Source organism: Phyllostomus hastatus, unplaced genomic scaffold (genome assembly GCF_019186645.2).
Source record: "Phyllostomus hastatus isolate PE091 unplaced genomic scaffold, TTU_PhHast_1.1 phas_contig_113, whole genome shotgun sequence".
Taxonomy (NCBI): Eukaryota; Metazoa; Chordata; class Mammalia; order Chiroptera; family Phyllostomidae; genus Phyllostomus; species Phyllostomus hastatus.
Window position 1 is genome coordinate 15724981 of NW_025333530.1, and position 14948 is coordinate 15739928.

The 14948-nt window shown below is 43.1% G+C and overlaps 1 protein-coding gene across 1 annotated transcript; it reads right to left on the bottom strand.

Annotated features, from left to right (window-relative positions):
* Positions 1 to 473: 473 nt before the first annotated feature.
* THY1 (Thy-1 cell surface antigen) lies at positions 474 to 5506 on the bottom strand. The gene is made up of 4 exons (XM_045838750.1): positions 5353 to 5506; positions 3138 to 3198; positions 2343 to 2672; positions 474 to 1843 (listed from the first exon to the last, which is right to left on the bottom strand). The coding sequence occupies exons 2-4, from the start codon at positions 3172 to 3174 to the stop codon at positions 1731 to 1733; spliced, it is 480 nt and encodes a 159-aa protein (XP_045694706.1). The 5' UTR covers positions 3175 to 3198; positions 5353 to 5506; the 3' UTR covers positions 474 to 1730.
* Between the last annotated feature and the right edge of the window lie 9442 nt (positions 5507 to 14948).

Here is a 14948-nt window from a genome sequence, read left to right on the forward strand (position 1 = left end):
GTTTACCAATTGCACATTGACTTTTAGGGGCAGGAGCCACAGATGGGCTTCAGTGCTCTCTCCCCACCCTCAAGCCCTTTACATGGCCTTGTTGGATTTAAGAGATACTGTCCTTACACCTTCATGATGTGGCCCCCCTCCCACCATGACCACTCCTGTTTCTCTACTTGCCCCAGCACTTGTCCTCTCCATAGCAGATGTAATTTTAGGGGGCACTTGTGAAGAACCAGATCTGAGAAGAAAAAGTGAATTCCACAACTTAGTGCTTGTTAGCATATTCCAGAACCAGGGCCATGTGACTCGGTCCACACATTGGCAGGTGAGCTTGTCATTCCCACCAGGCAAGTCAGCAGAGATGGAACATTAATTTATTTGGGCAAGTGTGTCATTCTGAGAAGTCCAGCATGCATTGGTGGGAAGAGGGACAGGAAGAGGTGGCAGGCCTGGGGACAGAAGCAAAGTAGAGCCAGGAGGACAGATTCCAGAGGTTTGGTTTTATTGTGCAGTTTTCTTTTTCCTCAATGAGATGCTGTAAGCTGTGGTGGCACTATACATGGTCCCAGGACAGGGCAGAGCTGCCAGATGGGAAGCTGGGTGTTGGAAAATCCCATTTCTCAAGGCATTTCCTGCTCACAGGTCTCACTCCATGGCCTGTCTCAGCCACCCCTGCCTGCCCTGATCCCTCAGAAGGCAGGCTTGTGGGGCAGGGGGATGTCTGAGGCTCAGCTAGCTGGGGTTGGCACTACCTGTGGAGGGAAGGAAGAGCCTCCTGGAGAAATACTTGGGCCAAATCACATGGCTCTGTGGCTGGCTCCCTACAGCCTGCATGTCAGCATTCTGTAAGTTCTCAGGAGCTTGGGACAGCCTAGGAAGAGGACTGTCTTCCTCTGCCAGACTCTCAACTACTGGTTGAGGCAGTGAGAGACTGGAGACTCCCATTTTTAGCTTCTTTAGGTAGGGAGGGATGATGGACACTCCCTCCTTTCTATGTCCCTTTCCAACTGTCCATTAGCATTCCTTATTGGGCAGAATCTGCATTTCCCTTGGACTGTGCCCTAGGACTAAGGCCCCTATGGGACTTCTACAGTGAAGAGGACAACTTTTGTGCTGGGACAGAGAATGCTCCTAATGATGCTCAGTTCTCTTCTAGTGATCATGGTATCTCCCCTGCCAGGTAAGTATATCAGTTCTCTGCTCATGTGATAGACCACAAATGCTTGGTGATACCCTCACATATGAGGGTGAGGGGCTGCTGAGGGATGTGCTAGGCCCAAACACAACCCATCACCTTCCTCATCAAGGTCTCTCTCAGGCTTCTGGTCCCTGTGGGTAAGGATGGCCCCCCAAGGACTGGCACCCCTCCATTCTACAACCCCCTCCCCCAGGCCCTCACTCTTTATCAAGTCCCCAACTGTGGCTTCCCTTTTCACAAACTCCCAAAGAAAAGGAAGAAAAATCCCTAAATAAACCAGACAGAAGCAGTTCAGGGACAAAGAGGACAAAAAGCTCATGGTGTCTGGAGAGCGTATGAGGTGGCAGTGGGATAGGGGTGGCAGTGGGGGAGTAGGTAAATAATGGCATGCAGCACTGAGATTCCTTATGAGGGATGGGGTCCCCATTTTTTCCCCAAGGTGTGTGAGGGATTGGGGGGATGGGATCACTCTATTCAGATAAGCAGGATCTCTGGACAAGGCCTTGTGGCTTCCTGTGTCCTCCATGGGCCCAACCAGTCAAAAGGAGATGAAATCCATGGTGAGCAGGAAGGGCAGGGAGAGCAGGGACAGCAGCAGCCATGATGTGTCCTGGGCCAGCAGGCTTATGCCCCCACACTTGACCAGTTTGTCTGTGGAGAGAGAATGGGGTAGAGGGGCAGAGTAGAAATGAAGAGCAGGACTCGGGCAGCTACAAGCCCAGAGCTAGGGTGCATTTCCCTGGGGAGGGCTAGAACAAGGGCCAATCCGGTCTAACAGAACCAACCCTCTCTCCCATTGCAGATTCCTGAGCCCTTGAACAAACATTATATCATTTTTACTAAGCATCCTCATAAGAAAACTGTGGGTGAGGGAGCTGCTGTCAACCCTGTTTTCCAGGTGGGGAGAAGGAGGACTGTGGAGGTCAAGAGATTTGCCTTCAGCCATGGTGGAAGCCTCTGCTACACCACTCTGCCTATCTGACTGTCCCCTTAACACTTCCCCCCATTCACACTGAAGGCAGTGATTCCCCAGTGCACAGGCAGTCTCTTCTTTGGCCCGGCCAATGGGACTGCCCGTTGTCCTAGGCAGCCCATTTCTCCCTAGTCTGCCTCTCCCAGTTCACTTGGCTTTGTTGGAGATTTTTCTCACCTCTGATCACAGAGACCTTCTTGTTGGAGAAGGTCTGGCTAGAGACGTGGAGTTCACATGTGTATATCCCCTCATCCTTGGTGGTGAAACCAGATAAGTAGAGGACCTTGATGTTGTACTTGCTGGTGAAATTGGTTCGGGAACGGTATGTGTGCTCAGGCACTCCCACAGTGCCAAAGAGCACATGCTTCTTTGAATCACGGGTCAGGCTGAACTCGTACTGAATGGGTAAAGAGGTAGTGTTCTCATGGCGGCAGTCCAAACGAAGGCTCTGGTCCACCAGGCAGGCTGTCAGGCTGGTCACCTTTTGTCCACTGGCCACCTGCAAAACTGGCACCAGCAGTGCCCTCTCTGAGTTGCAGGGATGTGCAGAGCAGGGAGCCTCCCACCCACATTAATAGGACAGAGGGGCCTGGCCAGGGAGGGCATAGAGGTCTGCTTTCTGAGTACCTCTCCCCACCACAGCATGCTGCAGATGCTAGCCTCCCTCCCTTATATACTCTAGTCCTAGGTTCCACCAGTGTGTCCTAGGGGTAGGAGACCTTAGGGAGTTGGTGCAGGTTCCTGGTTCCCACATGGAGATTCCAAGTCAATACTGGTAAGTTCTGTGAAATATGTTTCCAAAAACCACCTGAAGCAGTCAGAAAGTCAACTAGGTTGCTCAATTGACTTAGGGACAAAAAGGAGCCCTTTCTCCTTTAATCATCTTCACCTTCTGAGGCCATGAGGAAGAAGCTAGCTTCTCTGAAGGAAGCCAAGGTACTTGGAACCCCAGACCTGCCCCTTGCCCAGTACCTGTCAGGAGGAGAGTGAGGCTGATGGCGGGGTTCATGGTGCCAAGAGTTCAGTTCTGGACCTGGGAGTGGGAACAGGATCAGAGTCAGCCAAGAGATGAGGCAGATGTACCCACACACATTGCCAGGGCTGGCAGTCCATGGAATATATGCCATAATGGCCATGGCAGGCATCCAAGCCCTTCTCTGCAGCCTTATTCCTATTAGTGAAGGTGACACTGCATTCATTCTTTCCTCTCAGGGAAAGCAAGAGATGTGTGTCTGTGCTAAACACTTATTAGCTGGGTGACTCACTCAAGTGACTTTAACTACCATTTCATTTTCCCTTCAGGAAGACAGGGTCTTCCTATTTAACACAACATAACACAAATAGTGTTGTTCACTTATTTAATATATTGTTGTGCAACCAATATCCAAAACTCTTTATCTTGCAAAACTAAAACTCTTTTAAACAAAAACTGCCCATTCAGGGACTTCCCAGTTCTTACGTAGAAGAAAATACCAAAGTTCCTGGCACATAACATGCTCAAAAGATGTTGAATGAATGAATGAATCTGAGCTTTAGATGACCACAGGGTTGTGATATCATTAAGAAAAATGACAAATATCTGGCACTTTGCTCCATAGTGAGTGATCTACACACTAATTCCTCTCATTTTAGTGGACTGTGTGGTTAGGGGTGATGTCTGGTGTGTGTGGCTCAGGTGCTCCCAGACAGGACTGTACTTAGAACACAGACAAGGGCATTCGCAGATGTGTGTGAGGGAGCGACAGTGCTCTCCTATTGCATATGATGCCTGATTGTATAGAAATCAAGATGTTTCCAAATGTTCAGTTCTCTGTGCAGAACTGGCTTCAGTAGCCTAGCTGCCTAGGATCTCTGCCCTGCCTTTCACAGTTCAGGCTGGCAAGTCCACATAGCCGCATGGGTGCTTGATAGCGCAAGGCCACAGGAGTGGCGCCTAAGAGTGTGAGCCCGGCCACGCCCTGGTGCATGCGCAGGGAAGCGCTCTAGGACTCCAGGGTCTTGCTATGGTTGAGGTTACTGTTAATACTCTCATACCCAAGTTGAGGGGAACTGGAGGTGCTGTTGGAGAAGAAAGGGAAGTTGGTCATTGTCAGCCTGTTCTCAGTTTCAGGGACCAAAGGAGAGAGGGGAGGGGATTATAGGGGAAAGGGTGAAGGGTTTGCAGGAACAATGATAAAGAATACATGGACAACAATGAGGCGGGGTGGAAACGGGAGGGAGGTAGGAAGGGCTGGGGTGGTAGGGAGGGGTGGGGGTAAAGGGCAGAAAACTGTACTTGAACGATTAAAAAATGTTAAAAAAAAGAAAGGGAAGTTGGCATTTGGTTTTAATTCGCGGGCACTGGAGTTATGGAGGAGAGGTGCGAGTCTGGGGTTTAGGAACCGAAGCAGCGGCTAGAACAGAAATGGGGAGTGGGGCTGGGGTTGGAGGGGTGATACAGTCAAACTGAGGGTTATAGAGAGGAAGGGGAAGCACAGCCTATTTTCATTTCCTTTGCCTAGAGTCTTCGCAGACTAAACCCAGATAAGTTCTGGGTACTGTCCTCTCCAGCCCCCGTTCGACTAGCCCCACCCTTATTTCTTTTCTGTATTTCAGCCCTCTCCTTTCCCAGTTGAGGTCTCCCTTCCCCCTCTCATCTTTTTCCAGTTCTCCCCTTCTGCGCCTGCCAGCCTTCCGCCCCCGCCCCCACGCCACCCGCGCCACTGCGGTTTCCCATTACTTGGTTGCCCCGCACCCAGCCCGCCCTGAGGTCGCAGGGCAGAGATTTCCACCAGCGTGCCAGCCTCTATTGTCTTCCCCCAACTTCATTGCTACCTCCCAAACTGCCTTTGCATGCTGGATTTGGGGTCTTCTGGGTGGAGAGCTGAACTCAAAGCTGTCCTTGGCGCCCTTCCTCCCGGTTCTCCTCCAGCATCCTGGCCCTAGAAACCATCCTCCCCAAGCGGGCGAAAGCCCGAAACACCTTCCTCGAAAGGCAGGGTGTGGCAGGGCCCCTGGCCTGCAGTAATTGCGTCCAGCTCCCGACCCCGGCTAGGGAAGCTGAGCCCTCCCCAAGCAGTGTGCTGCTCATTCCCAGGACACCGCTGGACCGTTTTCTGAAACCTTGGATTGAGAGGGCTTGCGTAGGCACCTGGGGCCCATCACTGCACCGCTGTGCCGAGGGTCCCGCTCTGACATAGATTCCCACCTGGGTTCTGGTCCTCCGCTGCTGCAGCCTCTTGGAAACGTCGCCTCCAGATGCTACACTTCGCCGGATGCCCGCAGTTATCACCAAGGGTGGGAAAGGAGGAGCTAGGAGGGCCCGGGGGCTCGGCCAATCAGAGGCTGAGGGGGAGCGAGAAATGATGGCAGAGGGAGGAGGCGGCCCAGCATTGGTGTCAGAAACGGGCAGTATGCTTCAGAAAGGGGTCTTCACCCGGTGGCTCACAGGCTTGCCCAATGACTCTGGGGATTGGGGTGGGGCAGCTGAGGGACCGCCTCCCACAGCACCTCAGGGATTGCTCCTCTTTTAAGGCGTTAACTGTTTTTTTGTTTGTTTGTTTGTTTGTTTGTTTTTGCTAGCCTAAGGTTCCGAAACTCTGGTCTGGTATAAGACCATTCCCTTCACTTTGGGCTTCTCAACTGGGCTTCTCATTGCATGCTAACTTCTAAGACAGCTGACCTCTACCTCCAGCTCATTTTTCTACACACTCTGGCCTCCTTCCTGTCACTCCATGTAATGTTTTTTTCCTCCTTAACAGCTTTATGATTCTAAGTCCAAGGATCTTTCCTATCAGAACACAATTGATTTAGCTTGGAGCCTTGTCCCCAGCACCCCTCACCCGCATATGAACACACACACACACACACACACACACACACACACACGGGCTGGAGACAGTTAATTTTTCTGGCAGGACATGGACATAACTGGGCTCTGGCTGGCTGAGACCTTGTATGTTCTGTTTTTCATTCTACAGACTAGTCTCTGAGTATGGCTGGGTGGCATGTGCTACTTTGATAAGGTTATGAGAGCCTGGCATACTTTCTGGGTCCCCAAGTACTTTACTTCAGGAAGAGGGGAGTGTGGACTCTAGAGGGAGTGGCAATGGTGTGTCTGCTAAATCAAGGTCTCTGGCTGGATTGAGTTAATGTCTCAAATGAGAAGATCTGGGACACAGGGTGGTGAAGGGGAGATTTAAAAACTTCCATTTACTAACCAGACAGGATCAAAATGCTGAAAGCAAGAAGGGTTTAGAGACATCTACCCAAGGCAAAATTTCTTGACAGTCTGTGGCTGCTCTGTTGGTCCCTTAGATCTTTCTTCTTCCATCATCTCCAGTTTCTCCAGCTAGAGACACATGAGATAAAAACTGTTCTAACAATGCACATTCCTTTAGGATAACTAAGGGAATATTTATTCACTGATTTCATCAGATTGATCTTTATAGAATCACAGAAATGGCAGAAGCCATCCCATCCTTTTAGAGCTGGAAACTGAGGCCCAAGAAAGCTAATAATTTGTCAAAGGTCAGGCAAATTATTTGGAGTACAGCCAGAAATAGGTAGATTTTAGATCTCCCGACTCCACCTACAGTGTTTCCCATTACTCCCAGGGTGGATCTTCAGACTTCTACTGGACTGCTGTTTCACTGGTTCATGGTAAAATAAGAAAAACAAGGACAATGTGGGAGTCCTATGTATATGGCTTGGTATTATGTAGGCACTCTGGTGGACAGTCCCAGGTGAATTTAGCCTTCAGAGTCATTTCAGCCCAGGCTTCAGACATGTAGATAAAGGAACTTCCAGATAATTCTAGCCCCAAGCTTTTTAAGTTGTCCCCTCTAGATGTTCGAGTTTTCAAGCTAGTCCCAGATATTGTGGGACAGAGACAAGTGTGAATTCCCAACTGACAGAATCTCCGAGCTTAATAAAATGGTGGTTGTTTTAGGTGATGTGTTATGTAACAGTGGATACCCAATGCATAAATTGGTTCTTAGGAGTATGGTGCTGTCTTAAAAACCTAAACATGTGGCATTGGCTTTGGAATTGAGTGGTGGGTGAGGGCTTGAATGTAAAGCAGTGAGGAGGAGACTGTTGCTCAGGCTGGAGGAACAGTGAACAAACTGGTAGAAGAGGCTGGGAAAGTAATAAGGAAGCTGCATGGAAGCTGCATCAAGGGTGATTCTGTTATACAGTGGTGAAACAATTGGTGAAATGTTGCTTGTGGTAACTTTGGAGGTAGAAAATGTACCTAAAGAATTTGTAGATTTGGCTGGAGAACTAAAGATGAAATTTTTTAAAAAGAGATTTTATTTATTTATTTTCAGGGAGAGGGGAAGGGAGAGAGAAAGAGAGGGAGAGAAACGTCAATGTGTGGTTGCCTTTCACATGCCCCCAGCTGGGGATCTGGCCCACAACCCAGCCATATGCCCTGACTGGGAATCGAACTGGCGACCTCTTGCTTTGCAGGCTGGCACTCAATCCACTGAGCCATACCAGCCAGGGTTAAAGATGAAGTATTAAATGTGCCATCTGGTTGCTTGTAGCTGGCATAAGGAATTGAGAGATAGAGATAGAGATAGAGATAGAGATAGAGATAGAGAGAGAGAGAGAGAGAGAGAAGGATGAGCTCAGGAAGGACCTGTCCAGTTTCCTGGATTGGAAAAGAAATGTAGACCTCATTTCCAGTCTCTCTAGCAGGCAACAGATTCTCAAAGTAAGAACCAGTCTAACAGTAAAAATGAAATCAAGGGTATGATTATAGAATCTTTGTTAACACCCTAGGAAAATTTAAGATGGTGCCTAGTAAATCTTCTCAGTCAACCAAAAAGATTTCCAATTATATTAAGGATATTGTCTCATAGCTCAACTAGCATCTTTTTTCAAAATACAAATTTTATTTTTCAATTACAATTTATTTTCAGTATTATTTTGTATTAGTTTTAGGTGTAGCATAGTGTTTAGACAATCATATCCTTTACAAAATGATCCTCCTGGTATTTCAACTACCACCTAGTACCATTCACAATTATTATTATTGACTGTATTCCCTATGGTATACTTTACATCCTTGTAACTTTTCTGTGACTATTTGTACTTATTAATTTGTACTTATTAATCCCTTCACCTTTATGACTCAGCCCATCAGTCTTTCCTCTGGCAACCATCAGTCTGTTCTCTGTATGTGTAGTCTGTTTCTTTTTTGTTTGATCATTTGTTTTGTTTTATAGATTCCACACATAAGTAAAATCGTATGGTATTTGTCTTTCTTTGTCTGGGGAGATATACCTGGTAAAAAAAATTTCTATGAGCACTATCCAGGATTTTTCACTTGGCATAATACATTCTAGGTCACAGGTGGCAAACACAAGGCCTGTGGGCCGAATCTGGCCCTCCACCCTGTTTTATCTGGCCTGGTACCTTGTTTCTACCAGGCGGCAGTGCTGAGTTCTCGCTTAACTGTTAAGGAGTAGTTACATTTACACAGTCCTAAAATTGCATCCAGCCCTTTGAAGGCAACTGGGAGGCTGATGTGGCCCCCTGGTGAAAATGAGTTTGACACCCCTGTTCTGGGTCCATCCATGCTGTTGCAATGGTAAGATTTCACTATTTTTTTTTTTAAATTTAATCTTTATTGTATTTTTTTCATTACTATTTAGTCCCCTTATACCCGCCTCCCCCCAGTAATCACCACACTGTTGTCCATGTCCATGAGTCCATTTTCCTTTTTGCTCAATCTTTCCACCCCTTGGCCACTCCCCACTAGCTGTCATCTGTTCTCCATCTATGAGTCTGTCTCTGTTTTGCTTAATTCAGTTTGATCATTAGTTTTCACATATGAGTGAAATCATATGGTATTTTTCTTTCTCTGACTGGCTTATTTCACTTAGCATAATATTCTCCATTTCCATCCATACTGTTGCAAAAGGTAAAATTTTCTTCTTTTTTACAGCCAAGTAGAATTCCACTGTGTAAATGTCCCATAATTGTTTTATCTACTCATATCCAGGTGATTATAAATAATGCTGCAATGAGCATAGGGGTGCTTATGTTCTTTTGAATTAGTGTTTTGGCTTCCTGGATATATTCCCAGGAGCTGGATTGCTGGATGAAAAGGCAGATACATTTTTAATATTTTGTGATATCTCTATACCACTTTACACAGTGGCTGCACCAGTCTGCTTTCACACCAAGAGTGCAAAAAGGTTCCCCTTCCTCCACATCCTTTCCAGCACTTGCTGGTTGATTTATTGATGATAGCCATTCTGACAGGTGTGAGATGGTATCTCATTGTGGTTTTAATTTTCATTTCTCTGATGATTAGTGATATTGGGCATCTTTTCATATGTCTATTGGCCATCTATACATCCTCTTTGGAGAAGTCTATTCAGGTCCTTTGCCCATTTTTAAACTGGGTTGTTTCATTTTTTTGGGGGGGTGTTGAGTTTTGTAAGTGCTGGATAAATTTTGGATATTAACCCCTTTTCTAATGTATCAGTGAATGTGTTCTCCCATTCTGTGGGCTGTCTTTTTATTTTGTTGATGTTTTCCTTTGCTGTGCAAGAAGTTTTTAGTTTGATGTAGTCCCATTTGTTTATTTTTTTTCTTTTGTTTCTCTTGCCTGGGGAGATATCCCTGGTAAAAAAATTTCTATGAGCAATATCCAGGATTTTTCAGCCTATATATTCTTCTAGGATTTTTATGATTTCAGGTCTAACATTTAAGTTTTTGATCCATTTTGAATTTATTCTTGTATGTGGTATAAGACTTCGGTCTAGTTTAATTTTTTTGCACATATCTGTCCAATTTTCACAACACTGTTTATTGAATAAACTATCTTTAGTTCATCATATGTACTTGCTTCCTATGTTGAATATTAATAGACTATAAAGTTGTGGTTTATTTCTGGGAATTCAGTTCCATTGATCTGTGTGTTTGTTTTTATGCCAGTACCAGGCTGTTTTGATTACTCTGACCTTGTAGTATAGTTTGATATTAGGTTGAATGATTCTTCCAACTGTGTTCTTTTTTCTCAGCCTGGTATAAAGATGAAATATTAAATGTGCCATCTGGTTGCTTGCGGGCCTTTTTGTGGTTCTGTATAAATTTTTGAAATATTTGTTTTAGTTCTGTGAAATATGTCATTGGGATCTTGATAGGAATCATATTGAATCTATAGATTGCTCTGCGTAGTATGGGCATTTTAATGATGTTAATTTTTCTTATTCATAACACAGTATGTGCTTCCACTTATTTGTATCTTCTTCAATTTCTTCCTTCAGTGTCTTATAATTTTCCATGTATAGGTCTTTTATATCCTTGGTTAGGTTTATTTCTAGGTATTTTATAATTTTTGAAGTGATTGTCAATGGGATTGTTTTCTTAATTTCCCTTTTTGTTAGTTTGTTACTGGCATATAAAATGCAACTAATTTCTGGATATTAATTTTGTATACTGCTACTTTGCTGAATTCATTTATCAGTTATAGTAGTTTCTTGGTGGACTCTTCAGGGTTCTCTATGTACAATACCATGTGAGCTGCAAATAAAGACAGTTTTATTTCTTCTTTTCCAATTTGGGTGCCTTTTATTTCTTCTACTTGTCTGATTGCTGTGGCTAAGGCTTCTAGTACTCTGTCAAATAAGAGAGGTGGAAGCAGACATCTCTGTCTTTTTCCTGATTGTAAGGGGAATGCTTGTAGTTTTTGCCCATTGAGTATGATACTGGCAGTGGGTTTGTCATATATGGCCGTTATTATGTTTCATTGTGTTCCCTCTATTCCCACTTTGCTGAGAGTTTTATCAAAAGCTTTTTTTCCATCTATTGATATGATCATTTGGTTTTTGGCTTTCATTTATTTATGCGGTGAATCACATTTATTGATTTGCAATGTTGTACCAACCTTGATTCCTGGAATAAATCCTGCATATGATCTTGGTGTATGATCTTTCCAATGCATTGCTGTATTTGGTTTGGTAATATTTTGTTGAGGATTTTAGCCTCTATGTTCATCAGTGATATTGGCCTATAATTTTCTTTCTTCATAGTGTCTTTATCTGGTGTTGGAATTAGGATAATACTAGCCTCATAAAATGAGTTTGGGAGCCTTCTTTACTCTTGAATTTTGTGAAGGAGTTTGAGGAAGAGAATTTTTAGTTCTTGGAATGTTTGGTAAAATTCACCTGTGAAGCCATCTGGTGCAGGGCATTTGTTTGTTGGGAGTTTTTTTTTTTTATTATTATTGCTTCAATTTCGTTTAGGTGTAATCTGTCTATTCAGATTCTCTGATTCTTCCTGATTTATTTTTGGAAGATTGTATGTTTCTAGGAATTTATCCATTTCATTCAGGTTGTTCAGTTTGTTGGCATATAATTGTTCATACTATTTTCTTACAATCCTTTGTATTTCTTTGGTGTCAGTTGTTATTTCTCCTTTTTCATTTCTGTTTTATTTATTTGGGTCCTTTCACTTTTTTCTTGAGTCTGGTTAAAGGTTTGTCAATCTTGTTTATATTTTTAAAGAACCAACACTTGGATTTATTGATCTTTGGTATAATTTTTAAAGACTCTATTTCATTTATTTCTGCCCTGATCTTTATTATTTCCTTCTTTTTACTCACTTTGGGCTTTGTTTGTTGCTCTTTTTCAAGTTCCTTTAAGTGTGAAGTTAGATTGTTTATTTGAGTTTTCTCTCTCTCTCTCTCTTTTTTTTTTTTGAGATAGACCTGTAATGTGATGAACTTCTCTCTTAGGATTGCTTTTCCAGTGTCCCACAGATTTTGAATTGTTGTGTCCTCATTTTCATCTACTTCAAGGTATCTTTTAATTTCATTCTTTATCTTGTTGATGACCCATTCATTCTTTAATAACTTTTTTAGCTTCCATGTCTTTGTGTGTTTTTCAGTGTTCTTATGATTGATTTCTAGTTTCATAGCATTGTATTCAGACAAAATGCTTGATGATTTCAGTCTTCTTAAATTTGTGACTTGTTTTGTGTCCCAACATTTGGGTCTATCCTAGAAAATGTTCCATGTGCACTTGAAAGGTATGTATATTCTGCTGCTTTGGGGTACAGTGCTCTGAAGATATCAGTTAAGCCCATTTGATCTAGTATGTCATTTAAGGCTGCTGTCCTCTTGTTGATTTTCAGTCTGGAAGATCTGTCCATTGAAGTCAATGGGGTGTTAAAATCCCCATTGGTTTTATGCCCATCAAGATTTGCTTTACATATGCAGGTGCTCCTATGTTGGGTGCATAAATGTTTACTAAGGTTATTTTTTGTTGTATTGTTCTCCTTATCATTATGTAGTGTCCTTTTTTGTCTCTTACTATAGCCTTGGTTTTAAAGTTTATTTTGTCAGATATAAGTACTGCTATGCCAGCTCTTTTATTTGCACAAAATATCTTTTTCCAACCCTTTACTTTTAGTCTGTGTGTGTCTTTTGATCTAAGATGGGTCTCTTGGAGGCAGCATATATATGGGTCTTGTTTTCTTATCGATTCAGCTACCCTACATCTTTTGGTTGGAACATTTAAGCCATTTGGATTTAAGGTTATTATTGATGGATGCATATTTGTGCCATTTTATCATTAGACTGTTTTCCTCTTTTTTTTTCTTTCTCTTTTTCTTCTTCTTAAAACAAGCCTTTTAACATTTGTTGCAGCACTTATTTGGTGTTAGCAAACTCCTGTAGCTTTTTCTTGTTTGGGAAGCTCCTGGTTTCTGCTATGATTTTAAATGATAGCCTCACTGGGTAGAGTTGCCTTGGTTGTAGGTCCTTGCTTTTTTTTTTAAAAAAATTTTAATTGTTGTTGCAGTACAATTTTCTGTCTTTTACTCCCATCCCAGCCCACCCACTCTGCCCTCCCCTCCTCCCTCCCATTACCACCCGCCCCTAGTTTTTTATCCATGTGTCCTTTATACTTGTTCCTGTAAACCTTTCCCCTTTTTCCCTGAAGTTCCCTCTCTTCTCCCCTCTGAACACTGTCAGACTGTTCTCTATTTCAGTGTCTTTGGTTATATTTTGCTTGTTTGTTTGGTTTGTTGTTTAGGTTCCTGTTAAAGATGAGATCATATGGTATTTGTCTTTCACTGCCTGGCTTATTTCACTTAGGATAATGCTTTCCAGTTGCATCCATGCTGTTGCAAAGGGTAGGAGTGCCTTCTTTCTTTCTTGCTTTTCATTACCTTGAATATTACATGCCACTCCCTTCTGGCATGAAATGTTTCTGTTGAGTATTCAGATGCCCCTTTAATTGATGCCTTCTTGTAGGTTACTACCTACTTTTCTTGTAGCTTTTAGAATTCTCTCCTTGTCTTTAAGCCTTGTCATTTAAATTATGATGTGTCTTGGTGTAGGCCTCTTTGGGTCCAACATGTTTGGGACTCTCTGGGCTCCCTAGACCTGTGACTTTTTCCTCCACCAGATTAGGGAAGTTTTCAGTCATTATTTCTTCAAATAGGTTCTCAATCCCTTGCTTACTCTCTTTTCCTTCTGGTATTCCCATGATACAGATGTTACATTTTATGTTGTTCTAAATGTTTGTTAAGCTCTCCTCATATTTAGAAATTCTCTCTTCTTTGTGTTGCTCTGCATGGTTGTTTTTTTCTACCTTGTCTTCCAAAACACTGATTCTATCTTCTGCTTCATCTAACTCACTGTTTATTCCTTCCAGTGTCTTATTTAATCTCAGATATGGTTTCTCTGTCTTTTCATGCTATTGAGTATCATTTTTTAAAAATATATTTTATTGATTATGCTATTACAGTTGTCCCATTTCCCCCCTTTTACTCCCCTCCATCCTGTACACCCTCTCCCACCCATATCCCCCCTTTAATCATGTCCATGTTTCATACTTATAATTTCTTTAGCTTCTACATTTCCCATACTATTCTTACCCTCCCCCTATCTATTTTCAACCTACTTTTTATGCTACTTATTCTCTGTACCTTTTCCCCCTCTCTCCTTCTCCCACTCCCATGTTGCTAACCCTCCATGTGATCTCCCTTTCTATGCTTCTGTTCCTGTTCTAGTTGTTTGCTTAGTTTCTTTTGGTTTTGCTTTAGGTGTGGTTGTTAGTAATTGTGAGTTTGCTATCCTTTTACTATACATGTTTTTTCCTTATCTTCTTTTCTTAGATAAGTCCCTTTAACATTTCATAAAATAAGGGCTTGGTGATGATGAACTCCTTTAACTTGACCTTATCTGAGAAGCACTTTATTTGCCCTTCCATTCTAAATGAAAGCTGTGCTAGATAGAGCAATCTGGGATGTAGGTCCTCACCTTTCATGACTTGGAATACTTCTTTCCGGCCCCTTCTTGTTTGCAAGGTCTCTTTTGAGAAATCAGTTGACAGTCTGATGGGAACTCCTTTGTAGGTTACTGTCTCCTTATCTCTTGCTGCTTCTAGGATTCTCTCCTTCATTTTTACCTTGGGTAATGTAATTATGATGTGCCTTAGTGTGTTCCTTCTTGGGTCCAACTTCTTTGGGACTCTTTGAGCTCCCTGGACTTGCTGGAAGTCCATTTCTTTTGCCAGATTGGGGAAGTTCTCCTTTATTATTTGTTCAAATAACTTTTTCCGCTTGTTACTCTTCCTCTTCTCCTTCTGGCACCCCTATAATTCTAATGTTGGAACATTGAAAGATGTCCTGGAGGTTCATAAGCTTCACCTCATTTTTTTTGAATTCTTATTTCTCCATTCATTCTGTTTGGTTGTTTCTTCCTTCTGGTCCACTCCATTGATTTGAGCCCCAGTTTTCTTCCCATCACTATTGGTTCCCTATGCATTTTCCTTCATT